Source organism: Scomber scombrus, chromosome 11, assembly GCF_963691925.1.
Source record: "Scomber scombrus chromosome 11, fScoSco1.1, whole genome shotgun sequence".
In the NCBI taxonomy this organism is placed as follows: domain Eukaryota; kingdom Metazoa; phylum Chordata; class Actinopteri; order Scombriformes; family Scombridae; genus Scomber; species Scomber scombrus.
In genome coordinates, this window is record NC_084980.1 from 18,743,420 (window position 1) to 18,759,164 (window position 15,745).

The 15,745-nt window shown below is 40.0% G+C and overlaps 1 protein-coding gene across 1 annotated transcript in view; it reads right to left on the reverse strand.

The window, feature by feature from the left end:
* Positions 1-15,745, reverse strand: part of agap3 (ArfGAP with GTPase domain, ankyrin repeat and PH domain 3) — a 70,758-nt gene that overhangs the window by 12,151 nt on the left and 42,862 nt on the right. Inside the window, exons 13-16 of the mRNA XM_062428216.1 lie at positions 12,506-12,661; positions 3,566-3,720; positions 3,008-3,098; positions 1,421-1,643 (exon numbers count right to left, since the gene is read on the reverse strand). Of these exons, the coding sequence (XP_062284200.1) occupies positions 1,421-1,643; positions 3,008-3,098; positions 3,566-3,720; positions 12,506-12,661 (625 nt within the window). The remainder of the gene's footprint in view (positions 1-1,420; positions 1,644-3,007; positions 3,099-3,565; positions 3,721-12,505; positions 12,662-15,745) is intronic.

Here is a 15,745-nt window from a genome sequence, read left to right on the forward strand (position 1 = left end):
TTTGTGAATGTGTAATGAAAGACAAGTTGTCTTTATAGCAGAAAAAGTGTGCTGTATTGTTTATTAGCAAACTGAAATTAACCTAATAACAACAAGCCAGCTCTCAAAGAGCGGATATGTCCACAATCCGCTAAATTATTAGAAACTTATCACTTGTTTTATTGCTAATGGCCTACTTCCCATCAAATCTCCTCAAAATCTGTAAGCAGGTTTTAAAATATCCTGCTAACAACTAAACAAACAGGACAAGATGCAGGGCAGAAAAAAGTGTGTATATTTTTTGTAAGAATAGCTGCTGCAGCAACAACACAAGCAACTGTAGGAGTAGTAGTAAATAAAGAAAAATTGTTGCTATGTTGCTTTCCCACTTTTCTTAACAAAGTTACAAAACTATGATGTTAAAACAGTCTAATGCTACCAGCGAGACCCTGCAGACAGTCTTTCCTTTGACAGACAGAGTGATGATATAGGCCTGTGTGATGGATATGTGACAGGGCAGCTTGAGGCCTGAGGGCCTGGCTCTTGGGGTGGGGTTCAGCAATAATGGTGTGCTTAATTACCTGCACAGCCACATAGCAGGTCATTAGTCAGACTGGGACGTTAGGTCTCACCTGTCACCAAGAGATAAACAATCCTCTTGGGTACCTCAGAGGAAAGGGAACAGCTAATCATGGGGTAAGTTAGGACAGGGCAGTAGGGGTAACTGGAAAAGTATAATTTAGGGGGAACATTTTAAAAAGATGCAAAGGTACTTGCTATGTTGCAAAAGTTAAAAAAGAGTAAATTACATGATGGCTGTTTCACATTGGATTTGTTTAGTATGCTGAACAAGTTTTTAAAAAAAAACCATTACTACCAAACTCAAGACTGATCTGTACATCTGTGCACCCCGAAATCCTGCAGGGCTTGGTTTAAGATGTGGTTTAGATATTAGCATCTTTTCTGGATTAGCACTTACATGTCAAGTGACAGACTTGATGGATTTGGAGCTAGTCAGGGCATTTATCAGGCAGGTGCAAAATGATGTCACACACAACACTCCCTTCATGAATTATTGTTTTCAAGTCAAGTCAGTGGAAGGACAAGACAACAGACACTGCAGAGGAAATTTTAAATATTATATCTTATAATTAATAGAAGAAGGGATGCGGGTGACAAAAAAAGTCCTGACTCAGATAATACAGAGGCATTGAGATCAGTGTGTACAAGGTGGACATGAAATACTGGGTTCTTGGCTCAGTAGCTCAACATTTATGGACCCCTGGTGCTTCTTGTGGAGTATTTTGTGGTGTGAACTGCCTCTGCTGAAATGTGGGTGGCTAATAAATGGCTACTGGAGAGAAGATAGTGCTGTCTTCTCATTCTGTAATCTCTGTATGCTTCATTAAGCTGCACCTTTTCTTTGTAGAGGAACGCTAACCTGGTGCTGTCGCTTCCCGGTTTAGTGTACCCCTCCAAGGCTCCTTCCCACACGCTGTTGGCCATCGAGTTGCCAATGGCGGTCATCACCATGCTGAGCTCCACTGGCCAATCATCCAGGTCTAAGGAGCGGACACGAGACAAGTGGGTGCCGAGGTTCCTGTGGATTCCCGAGCACTCGATGCACATCAGGGCACCCAGGTTTAAACTGGCCCAATCTGGGTCTGCAAGACAGGGAATAAAAAAAGATGATGACAATGTGGAATGAAAACTAACAAGAGAAGCTCCATCAGTTACTATGAGCAGGACATTTGTGATGATTTCCTTTTTTGGGGGAACCCCTTCAGGAAAAAGAAATGTGACGGTTACACTTCATTCAGACTTTTCCAGGAAGGACTAGAAAAGCAAGAATCTAACTAACAACACACAAAAATATATTTACAGGAGTTTCACTGTGATGTTGCATCTGTAATGGTCAAATATGATTTCACCTTTTATAATTTAGTTTGTAGATACAACAATGGCTGAGGATTACTACAAACATCAACCACAATCAGTCTCAAAGCCCACAAGGAAGTCCCTTAGGATGCTAAATGATGATAAACTGCTGTTACTCCAGTCAATGCAGAGACCCCAAATGTAAATACTTTTGCCACACTTAATGTTATGCTGTCAATGTACAAAACTGACTGATTTGTTACTGCTTGCGACAACCATATCTTACCTGAACTGACAAATATAATATATGATAATATATTAAGTCTATTTTCTCTGTGGCAGGATGCACAGACATGGCAAAATGAAACACAGAATTATTAGTCAGAGGGATAGAATTTAAAAATTAAACAGGCCCATTATACTGTTACCATTTTATCAAAAATACAGATAAGATACACCGCAGACAGTTGCATTATAACATGATACCAAAATAGAACAGGAGCAGGCTATCAAGTGAAACATAAAGTACTAAAGGCAAATATCAGATTTGAAGGATGAAGATAAAGTTGAATTCATATTTTATTTTAAGACATAGGTGTCTCAATAGCCAATGTCGCTTCTTCTAGTAGGTTTGTTGTTAATGATTTAGAATGTGTTGTTCTAAGAAAACAATAATTAAATAGGGGCATGTTGAGGGTCAAGTTTACCGTGACTTACAGATGTTACAAGTGCACAAATTTGGATTTCCTGACTTCAATAACTAACAACAATGACAGTGATTAAACAACAAACCCAAGCCTAATTAATTTTTCATAATATTTTGCAAATCAGTGTACTTTCAAATAAAATAAAAAAAAGTTATATAGAACAATTTACTGAATATCTTAAAAGACAGCTCAACCCTCTGAGTGGAGTTTTCCAAAAAGCTCCACTGAAAACCAGCCTTACTGGAAAGATTTGAATGACTCCTTGGTGACAGCCAGAATACTGTGATCTTTAATATAATAACTTTTTTAACCACAAAAAAAGAAATGTCCATGTTGTAATTGGACATCTTTGATTAAAAAGATAAGGAGAAAACCTTGATTTTTTATTATACAAGACCTTTTTTTCAACCCAATCTTCTCTCCATGTAGAGAATTATACTCACTGGCTGCATCGCAGTCCACACAGAAGCTGTTACCCCTCACGTTTCGTATGGACTGAATGGCCATTGCATCACTTTGGCTGCCTAGCCGAGACTGTAAGAGATGAGGGAGAGAATAAGTCAACGGGAACTAATCATTGCAAGAGTAAGAGAAGGCAAACAATTACAGCTGGACTCAAATCACAAGAAAACCAATGAACAGAGTGAAGGAAGAGGTTTTTCAAAGTCTTAGGAAAAGACTGAGGCAGAGAAAATATGAATATGAAAATGAGGCTGTGTCTCCCCAGTATGCTGACACAAGCCGTGTTCTATCTCTGATGTCTGTCAGTTCTAATAAGAGATCCCCCACACTGCGGTGCACCTGTCTGACAACCTCCCACATGTGACAGCTTGAAGTGGGTGAGGAGGGGCGGGGGGAGGGCAAGAGCGCAATAAAGGTTGGAGAGAAGGGAAAAAGAGGAATGTAAATGAAGCAGCAGACAATGTGAGATGATGACGTTGCTGCAATTAGATGGTAATCACCAATCCTGTCCAGCTCTGATATCTCTTGACCTGCTGTACCTTGTTCTTTATGCTCTCACAAGACTGCAGGCTGGCAAAGATTTGGCTCTCAATTGCTTGGACCCACAGCTCCCTCTCTTCATATGTAGATGCTTCAAAGTTCCACGTCTGACCCGTCAGCGACACAATGATGAACTCAAAGGAATCCTCTTGCTCTGAAAAACACAAATGACCAATAAAATGAGTACATTGTGCTTCACATCTGTTTGTTTCTGGTGGAGATTCAGCACCTGTCACCACATTGAAGCAGCGCACGTTAGCTGGAGCAACGCGCATGTCGGTTGTGCAATCTGACTCTGCAAGTAAGCAGCACAGCTCAGTGATTGAGGCCCATCGATGCATGAATGCATGATGGAATAGGCTTCTGTTAAACTCAGCACATTCAAATGATTTCTCGGCACCCTCTGTGCTCCCTAGCACTGCTGGTTTTGTGTGGTGATGCCTCAAAATCTCCAACTCATAAATTCCTGGATACATTTTAATTTAATTCGGATGGCAACAACTTCAAGACAAACAGCAACAATCAATATCACCTTTCACACTTTGCAAACACACAGCCAGTGTGTACGATGTAGGCTAATACCTAGCTACAGCTAGACTTTTATAAAAAATCAAATATGGACTACAAAAACACTCTGGTGGTTAGCTGTTAGCTAGGTACAGTTAACATCTGTACCATTGATGAACTGGCTTTTGTAAAAACAAACATTGACTACAAAAAACACTCCAGTGGTCAAATTTTCACAAATAGCCTAAAGTAAAACTAGAGCTGCGGTCAGTCTGAACATATCTTGTGTCAGGTGTGCTATCAAGACAAATTATCAAATTATCACATTCACTTGTATGTTACCATTTATAACATTTGTGCTCTCAGCAGAGACCCTGCCAGCAACACAAATATGTTTCAACTGTACTTTCTTGAGTTGATTTAGTTAATATCTGGTGCATTTAGTTAGTGTATTTGTTCAACAAATCCTTAGTTGTTTTTTTGTTTCTTTTAAATCACATGATTTGTGTTGTATTCTGCATGAATAAACAAGATTCAAGATTTTCTGTACTTTTGAGTCTTGGGTCTTATTCTCATCATTGGTTATATAATCTGTGTTGATATTGGTGTGTCAATTTCCCCTCAGCCTGCTTCAGCTATGTTAGTTGCACACTATATGATGCCTCATCAAAGATTATCTAATGATGCCTGACTGTGATTTCTGTGTTGACATCAGCAGAGCGATCAATCGGGACGTCCAAGCTCTGATAGTGGAATAATATATAGTCTAGGTTTTATGATTCCCTGCAGTTCCCTGAATGGCTTTTAATGACACTAGGACAATGTAGGTGAACTTACAGCACTGAGCAAATTCATTTGTACTTATGGAGAAAAATATGAATTTTTTTTTCATTGTTTGTAAATTTGGAGGAAATTATTAGATTATTTGGCCAGAACTCCTTTTCACATCAATGGTATTTCAGCATTAACTAATACTAATCATGGCATTTTTACCATTTTATATTTGAGCATTCTGTTTCAATATCATTGCTTTAAAATAAATCCTCTGTCAGTTTATTAATACTAATTATGCCTTAAATGTATTTCCTTGTAACCCCTTTTAAGTACATTGACTAATTTTTCTTGGCGTGGTAAATTGTTTCCATCACTAAACGGTAAATATGAAAAAATATTTTTTTCTTTATTAAATGCATTTATAGTTTTTGATATAATGAAAACTAATTTAGCTTCAAACTGTCTTTGCAAATTGTTTGAGCAGGCAACGGGTTTTAACATTCACTCTCCACGTTTAAGTAAGATTTATGAAAATGTCACCTGTCATTTTCCAACAAGAGGTCTGACACAACATATGCTGTAACACATGCCGTATTGCCTCTGCTGTTCAGAAGCAATTCATTAACTCCGTACTGTACAATGTGACTCGTGTAACATCTCTGGTTTGTGCACATGCTTGAGCTCATAGCCAAATGATTTGTAATTACCTAATTATGTCTATGCAAATAGTGATCTCATTTGCATAAACCATGTTTGGAGGACTGGAGGCAAGTAGACACAAGAGGGATGTTTTTTTTCTCCTGTGTAGCTATGATCCACTTTGTCCTGGAAATAGTTCTTAATATATCAGTGAGCTTTTTCAGATATAATTTACCACTAATCATTAAAAAAGGTTTTTCATTGCATAAATATATTTAGAAATCTACTGTAGTTCATTGTGACATCTGATTTATGAAGGGATGTTCAATATTAAGTTATGTCTGTATTATTTTTAAATGATGGTAATCTCATGATGACAATATGAGGATTTGATCCTTTTATCAAAGAAATGACTGCAGCTTGTATTTATAATCAATTCACCCTCCTTGGTGCAAGACATAACCCTGTGTTGTGACGGTGCTGTTAAATGACAGATGTCTGACGGACACTACTAATGTAGCAATCCCTGTGCTGTGGGGGGAGAGCCATCTCTTCAGGGGGAAAGCAATAATCCAATTAGCTCGACACCGACTTCAATTATCTGATTTAGTTTGTAGAATTGACTACAGGTCACAGAGAATCAATAGAAGACTTGGGAACCTCTTTATTTTGTCTTACACTGAGAAAGTCTTGGGACATTTTAAAGCACTGTTGGGGATGAAAATAAAAGTAAAGTATCTATTTAGTGGAATCAAAACGGTCAATTTAATTTAAATGAACCTACAACTGAAAGATAATAAAAGCTAAAAAATATGGTTAGAAAATTAAATTTGAAAAAAAAAGAAGATTAATTATAATACAAGCAACAAAAATCAATTTTTTTCTTGTCCAATATACCTTCAGGTACAATAACTAATGCATTTGATTATAATTTGTGGTTCCCAGACTCAAATGTTGTTTTACTTGTGTTTTCATCTTTTTAAAAACCTGAACAAAGCTAATTATTCTGTTGGCTGCCCAGGCAATAAATTGGAGGCATTAAAACACTTTCATTATGGAGATTAAAAAAGCAACGGATGGCTGATTTCTTAAACTGATGAGTATACAAGGCAAAACAAATCTAATTCTCCATGCATAGTAATGCACAGGCGAGACATATTGTAGCCACTAAAGAGACGGAGGAGCATATGCAGCAAGAATCTTGCATGTCGTTGTGACACAGGTATTCAGCACAAGCACACTGATATTACTTTTTAATGTAGTCCTCAGTGTGGAAGTTCCACTCCATAAGCCAAAATTATTCGGTTCCATGTAAGCATGATGCTGAGGTCAAAGTGTTCCTCTCAGAGATAGTAAAACATGAACATGAGTGTGAACGATGTGCCGAAGGTATCACTCCTATACAGGCACCTGCCATGATGAGCCTTTAAAAGGGCCATTAGTGCTTTCTGTTATTACTCAGTGCTCACAGTTAGCACCTGGCTAGCAGAGGAACAATCACCTTGTCACATTAATATGAGCATTAACCTCCTGACCATATCTATCTGCGAGCCTACGATCAACAAGTTCTTGCCAATTAGAAATAAATTAACACAGCTCTGCCAGTGGGCGGACGAGGAGGAACACAATTTAAAGGCAATGGAGGAGCCAACTGTGAAGAATGAGCGAAATATGATTCTCCTTAATTAACATGGCATAATAAAAAGGAAATTAGAGTGTAATGGCCATTGAGCTACAAAGGGGAAGGAGCAGATACAGGTACACATCGTCCAATATTTACATGCAGAATAAAACTGTTAGGTAACAACTCCGTCACAAATGTTGTTAATCTGTTACTTGATGGCTCCTTGCAAGTAACCCAGCAGCACTTTAAATGTTTCATGTTAATAAATAATTGCTCCACTACAAAGGAAAAAAGAAAATTTGCAGACTTTCATTACGAGAAACTCTCGCCTCTCGCCTTTTTTCTACTTTTAAGATGCTGCACATAATAACTTAATACCGGTTCCAGTATATGTTTGAGCTGAAAATCAAACTGGAAACTGAGAGAAACGAGGGTGACCTGAGGACAGTGATCCCTCTATTGCTTTGTATGTGCAGCAGATGCACCACTGAGGACCTGTGGACCAGATTAGCACCTCAGGGGTTGGGTTCTGAGCCCACCTGTGCTGTCTTATATGGCAGACAGCAACACGGCATCTATTCTGTCTAAGCCTCTCAAAGACCTCTGGAGACTGGTGTGACAAACCCTTAGAAAGGACTTAGCAAACAGTTCTTAGCCTTGAGGACTTCCTCTTTTTTATCCATTTGTGTGAACACTTGGCTGAAATGATGACAAGGTGGAGAGGAACACAAGGTGAGCTATTGTTTTGGTGTGCAGGATGTGTTGTGTTGTGTTGTGTCGTACACATGCATCAGGCAGTCACTTAAAGAAGTGCTTGCCGTTCCTGTGAATTAACGAGCAGTTGGGAAGAACAGGCCAAGGCGGTGCCATCTGTAAATGTCACAGGCACTGCTTGCTCATTTTACACATCATTAAAGCCAATATTCCTAACCTGTATCAGAGCAATCAGGAGCAGGCCATTACTGCGACAGGGGCCCCAGGGGAACCACGACCAAACTCAGAAAGAAGAGAGCAGGGAGGGAGAGAGAGATAGAGCACACTCTTTATCTATCTGACACGCATACACACACTCGTGCACACACGCACGCACGCACACACACACACACACACACACACACACACACACACACACACACACACACACACACACACACTTCTGCGCTTTTACATGCACATGCACAAACAAACAAGGAACACACCTTCCAACAATAAACAAACACATGAAATCAGCACCAATACCACTACCCTAATAGTTAGTGCATTTAACAACAGAGCAGAATGAAAACAGGGCCAATTATACATGTATCTGTGGGCAGTGTGTATAGAGCCCAATTGAGAATCTTGTTATTCCTTTCCCTCCATACTGTGGTGCTCAGAAAGCTAAGCCATTACAAGAGTGGAGGCTCCAGGGACAGCTTTCGGAAATGAGAGCGAGTCAGGGAGTGACAAAACAAAGTATTGAGATAAACACCCACCATTAGCACAGGCAGTTAAACCTCCATTTCCTAATCCTCAGCTGGACTCCAGAGGATATTAACCCTTAGTTTACTAAAGGTGCAGGACAATAGGATACTAGATTAAGTTGGCCTCTCCATATAAAAACTTAGCATAGTTTTCATCGACAGTTGGTGCCAGTTGCCTTGTGGTATGAAAGAAAATTATTTCTGGGCACAGAAAGAACCAGCTTGTGTTTCCTATTATCTTAACGTGGAGAACTTTGATAGTGTAGAGTAGATTTGCCCTTTATTTTAAGAGTGCACAGTAGAGATCATTAGTAAAAGAAAAGGGCAATAGCACAGATGTAAAGGCATTCAAATGATTTCCTCCACCTGTTAGCCTAACAAACTGGTCAGAAATGTCTTTTTTTTTTTTTTACTTTAAAATTGTGTAAATGTGCAGTTACGTGTCCCTTTCCAACTGTGTGATGCTCCACAGCCTCATCTAATGGTAAATTATTATATCCTACAGGCTCCTTCTTCTGAAACCCCAACTGGGAATGTGAATGAATGTGAAATTGGTTCAAGTGGTACATGCACGTGTAAGAAAATGGAAATATACGCATATACACTGAGTATTTTTTGTCTAGTATCTGTGATTGAAGTTTTATGGTCACATTCCACCAGTGATCCTACTATCACTACAAGTGTGCATTAATGTCAATGTTTTGTTCCTGTTGAGCAAATTTGTCTAGATTTCTACTAAGTCATCTCCACTGTTTTCATAAGGACAGATTACATATTATAACACAATATGAGATAAAATTAACAGTAACACCCACCTTGAAGGTCTTTTATTTTAACTTCTATACATAAGCATCCCTTCCATGGCCTTCTTCCTGTATTTCCTGAAACTACCCATTGGATGAGTGCTCTAAATAACTTTAAACTCTATCACAAAATGTAAAACAAAACTACTTCATGATTCAAATTTATCAGGCTATTCAAGACAGTTGTTTTCTGTTTTTCTTTTCTTTTTTTTTAAATTTAAAAATGTAATTTGTTAAAATAAAGTGAGCTGACCCAAGTTCTTCTCTGTGCATGTGAGCTCAATTTAGGTTACATGTTTCCTTTGGTCTTTTATTTTGTTATAGAACTATTTTACTTGGTTGATTTCATTTGGTTTGATTTCATGTATGTCTGTAAACGTGTGATGTAGATGTAAATGAATACCTTAACACCTTCTTGCCATTGAATATATTCAGGCACACACTCAGTCCTTGTTTCCTCCCTGATTTCTTTGACCTTAGTAAGAGTAAATATCTTCATCCATAAAAGGAATGTGCCTCTCATCCCAATTTCTCTCCAATCCTACACCTCCCTTTCTGCTCACATTGGACAAGCTCAAACCCCCAAAACAATGAGCATTTGATACACTTTCTTTAAAAGAGAAATACATTAATGATGCTCCCTGACAGTCTGCATTAATCAGAGGGGGCTCCCCCTGAACACAACTCTTTATCGGCCATCGATTTTCCAGTGGGTTTATGGCAAGCGACACACGAGAGAGCTCGTCGCCGGGCGGCTGCTGGGAAACGCATTACGGGGCTGTCAGTTGTCTCGCCATGCATCCTGCATCATTCTTTAAGCACATGAGAAGTTCATTAAACCACACAGCTCTGACAGTGCATAGGATATTAGGGACTGTGTCCATTGTGCATATCCTTGGTGGAGATGTAGCACTGTAGACATGGCAGAAAAATGATGCATTATCCAAATACAGCTTTAAATTGATTTGAAATCAATCTGATTTTGGAACTTTAAGGTTAACTTTGCAAGGGGTGGATCAATTTGAAGATTTATTGTAAGGATATCATTTCTGTGCAATGACAGTCTACCATTTAGCCTTTCATAATAGTAATGAACATGAGGTTGTAAAATATGTGTTAAGTACTGTAGCACCTTATTTGGAAATGATGGTGCAGCAACAGTTTCTCCAGACTCCCTTGTACATCCTACACGTCCCATGTTGACCAAAATGTTTTTCTCACCTTAAGATGCTCACGCTGTTTTGATTTATGACGCTTCACAACTACTAAAATTCAATTTCAGCCTGCATTGCACGCTTCTGATTGCCCCGTAAATGAGATAAACTGATGGCAATTTATTCAAAGATCCCACCTCTCCTCTCTCTCCCTCCTCTTCTTTCAACAGGAGACACAACTCACGTCCTAGACTTGGGTGAATCCAATATTTAAGCAATACGTTCGTATTTCAGGGCATTCAGCAGAACAGACAAGCTGATGCTAATATAATATCTTGCAGAGAGGGAAGAGAGATAGAAAACTATGTGTATTTGATGACGTGAGAAACATTCGGAATTTGCATCGTCCAGACTGATTACTGTAGACTCCCTCCTCAGAAATCTGACTTCAGTTATGCCAACATGTGTAGGACATTCATCAATGAAATTTGATGATGTTTAATAGGGCCAGCCATTACTCTTTAAAGGCTTTAATGCAACTGTGTAATTGTGCCAGGAGAGGTCCATTAAGAGCAAAGTAAAGTCAAATAAAACTGAAGCAATGGTGCTTTAAAAAGCTTAAAAAGAGGCTGTGAGCTGATATCTGCTTCTACACATTTATAGCAACTGTCAAACATCAAGCAAAATCTACAAAATCTTCAGATCTGACAAGAACTTTGACCACTATGATTACCACTACTGATGCTGATCCAACCACTTACTTTAACAGTAAAAACAGGACCACTTATCTCCGAGATGCTGATGATGTTCACTCTAAACTATGTGGTCAACAGACCCATTCAGACTTTAAAGAGAAGCTGTCAGAGACCATGATAAAAAAGTATAATGATTATAAATGCTAAGCCCCATTTAGGAGGCGTCAATGCCATTGTTGTTGTTATCCAGCGTATCAATCTTGTTGATTGATCATCCCGCTCTTGTGACATCAGTTTTATGGCCTCTGAAATGCGCCTCAGTGTTTTCACAATGCCATCCAATTAGGGCACTCCATTCATCATTGGGCTGGAGAATCATTATTAATTGGGTGGAGAGCCGACTGCCACTCCCCTGCTGAGGAGGACCATGGCTTCTGGAGATCGGGCTATTCATACGTCGGTAAAAGAAATGGGGGCTATGAGGGTGCAGCTTGCAGGGGGTCACATGGACATATAAAACTACACACCTTTATGTACTTTATAAACAAAAGATTATCATGTTCTTTTTTAGTTGAAGTGAAGAAATCGTAAGTAATAAGTAAGTTGAAACAATATTTGCATGGCGGAGCCACTGTGTGTCTGCAGTATCTTCAATTAAATAATAAATTAGCCAATACATAGAGGGAAAAACATGACAAGTGCCTGTCTATATTGATGTACAGTACCAGTCAAAAGTTTGGACACACTTTCCCATTCAAATCAATGAGAAAGTGTGTCCAAACTTTTGACTGGTACTGTACTTTTTCAGTTGTTTTAGCTAATTTGGAAGGACAATTCCACTCTACTGCAGCCCATGTTACTAATGCCTCTCTTTCCCTACGACAAAAGCATGACCCCTCTGATACAGTACAGTGTGTGACCAACTGCTTCCTTTCATCTACGAGTTAAGAGCTTCTCCAGAAGAGATTAGTGCACAGGAGGTTTATCCCTAACCCCAAATCCCACCAACCTCTGTCTGTGCAAGCAGAGAGATGAATCAATAAGAGTTACTTGTGCAGTCCTGAGTGCATGATCCCTCACTGGCTTCACATCAGCAAAAAGTGCTTATTGAGTTGGCTGGGGGCACAGCAAATTTTGCATACTGAAAAAGCACCATTTGGATTATATGCCAATGGGCTAACTATAGAAACATAAATAATATTAATCTTGATAGATTTGGGTGTTCAAAGTTTCAGAAGTTTTGATCATTTCAAAAGTGTAGCAAAACGATTGTCTTTTACCTTCGTTGCCTGCAGATAAACCATCTGGCTTTGTGATGCCTGTGCTCTTTTTCCGCCTGTGTTTCTTGCGGTTGGCATGTGGTGAGGGAGGTGGCTCAAGTTTAGGACTCGTGGCGCTGCCTACACTGGAATTCGCAGGATCGCTCATTCCATTGGCTGAAAAAGATGAAGCAGAGAGGCAGAGACTGTCATTATTTTTCATGTCAAATGCACAGTTTGGATTTTCAGCTTTATCTATGTTTTAAACTCGTAGATAGAGGTTTAAGTGTCACTGTCACAGCTTCAGCTTGGTATCTATAGTTCTATATAACCAGGCAGAACTCCACAATTAAACTGAAAATCAGAGCTAATATGATGCTACAGTATTCTCACATGAATTCAAGTAGCTATTTAAGCTCTTTAAATGCCCAAAATGCTGATTTACCAGGGAAGCGTGTAGAAAATGATACAGAAAATTGTTGAGTTGAATATTATGTGCAGTCATAACGATTACATCTTGGATTTAACTTTTAACTATTTCTAATTGTAACTATTACTAATAAAATACCAATTGAACCAGAAAATATGGGTAAACACAGCAAGGAGAGCAAGTATCTAATTTAGCAGTAAATATGACTTTGCTCTGGCAGAGTTCTATAGTAATATGTTGACTCTTGGTCAAGACCATAGATTTGTCCCCCCATAATTGCACAAAATCCACCCTTGTGTTACATGAGCAAAGCATTAAATAGAGGTAGATAAGAAAATGTGTGAACTATTCCTTTAAAAATAAACTAAGCAGGCATTTTACATTTTTCTCAGTATGTATTCAACTCAGAAAGTGCGAAAATATGTCTAGCATAAAGTATCAATGTATGAGTGTATGAATCATTGTGAAATGACAGTAAGCATGAATAATGAATTACATTTTTGAAAGATGCATGCAAAGTACAGGCAAACTTGTCACAACCTCAAAATTGGACTGCAATAGTAAAGAGTTGGAGATGGCTTTGAATGCTTTAAAAGTAACTGTGTTGCTCCAGCTTTAGATAGAGTGAAGGACAGGTGTGGGGCCATCAGTGAACAAATGGTTACCTAAGTTAGCCCCCGGCAAAGCTCTCTATATAACTGTCTGAGAGAGACAGGGGGCTAAGAGCTGGCTTTGTTTCTTGTAAGTGATTTTATAAATGTGATATTAACCTGTGCTACCGTTGGGCAAAGGGATAGAAGGGATGGGACGATAGGAGGGGGTTGTCAGCCTGCCATCTTTCTGATTTCCTGACATTTGACATCACTTTCCCTTCTTTTCCCCCTCCGGATGCCATTATGAATCAGGGAGCGGGGGCCAGAGGCCTGGGGGAAGCAGGGAGGGAGGGACGGTAGATGGGCCCCATATTGCTCTACTCTTACCACCCTGTGTGGTGCTGGCAGCCTCCTCCATTGTCTCCCATCAAAAGCTCATTGTAGTGTGGCAAACTCCATTCATTTCCCTTTGCACCGTCCCAGCCCCAGGGGTGGAGTGCAGGAGGACAAGGGGCTCAGGGATTATTGCTGTTGTCGTTGCCAGTTGCACATGCTATAATGTGCGGCACTGTGCCATTAGCCAGTGTACAACATTAGGCCTAATTCGGTCATTACCTTTAGGGAGATGGGGCTGTCTTGGAGGAGTAAGATGGGCTCAGCAGGGGATTGAAGATCCTAACGTGGGGGGAGAGCGGAGCTCAGAGGGCCTGGGGTTGGATTGTTTGAGCGTGGGCAAAAACAAAGACAACACCTGAGACACACATTGTTACGTCTGTCCTCAACTTAAGACTCATCAAGATGAGAGTTGATACAAACAAGAAAGTATCAGGCTACTGGAAAAAAAATCTACAAAATCATTAAAACTATCTTTAATTTGTTATACAATAAACAGTCATCATTAAAAGCTGTATTAATATTAAGCATAAATTGTAATGTGTTACTTGATAAATAATATTTATTATATGGCCTCACATTAATAAACATAACATTGGTGCTTGTGCTGGACTACATGCATTAAGCTCTGTGGTGTTTTGAATGGCAGCACACAGCCACACATGTAGCAGCTCCTAGTCGAGGCGTCTGTTTCAATTTCCCTGCTCTCCTACAACAGCCCCCCTGAGACGAGTCATTAGCTGGCTCAGACAGCTGGGGGCACAGGGGTCCTCCCTGTGCCCCCCCACCCCCACCCCCTGCTTCCTCCTCCCTCTCTATCCCAGCGTCTGTCCCGCCAGCACAGCTCCGTATGGCGGGTGGAAGACTTGAGCTCCAACCTGCCTTCAACGTGACAGCCAGCATTTGTTTAATGTCGCTTGAGGTTAAAGGGGAGGGCTGCCCCTCAGGGGCCCCAACCGTGTCATAAACACCTCTAATTATCAATTTCTGCCCCTAATGTTGTGGAAAATGACCCTGGCCCTGCTCATCCTGCACCTGAAACATACACGGCTGATACACTTCCCTTTGTTTCAACCAATACGGCTTTAAGATGTTATAGGAACAAGAAATTGATAAAAATACAACCCATACCAGTGAACAACAATATCAAAGCACCTGAGACCTAATGGTTTTAAATAATATAAGGTCTCAAGCCTTGAAGTGGTTCTCAACTATGCATGACTAGTACATTACATTTCTTAAGTTGGAATTGTGAAGTTAGACCTGGACTGATGCTGCAAGCAGAAAAAATCACTGTGGCATTATTAGTTAGCTGTTAGTGTGTATGAGGGCCATCAGGACCAAGCTGGGTAATGAAGCACACTGTGGATCAGGAGTCTCTTTTCCACTCAGCCAAGATCACCTGGGCAGCAGAATAGGTATCAGCCTAACCTGTGATTACAGTGTATTACACTCCCACCATGGAGATGAGAGTTTAAACATGCTTCAGGATAAAGGCTCTGGGTGAGACAAAGAGGGGGCTGCTAACAGCTTCCTGACTTTACCAACTCTACACTGAATGAATGAGAATGAAAAAAAGGGTGAGAGAGAGCGAGAGATAGAGGGGGGGATGAAGAGGAGGGGGGAGTAATTTCATTGTTATTCAAGAGGCTCCGGGTGAGGAGCACTATGATTCCGCCAGGCCCCTTGACATGGCAGCCCTGCCTGTCCTCAATCAAAGCCAACGGCTGCAATTAATGGCAAAAATTAGAAACAATCACCGCCTCCCCCTTATTATCCTCAATTAGAGTGTGCTAATCAAGGCCTGATCGCGCTCTGCTGCTCTCTCCAAACTAAATGTCAAAC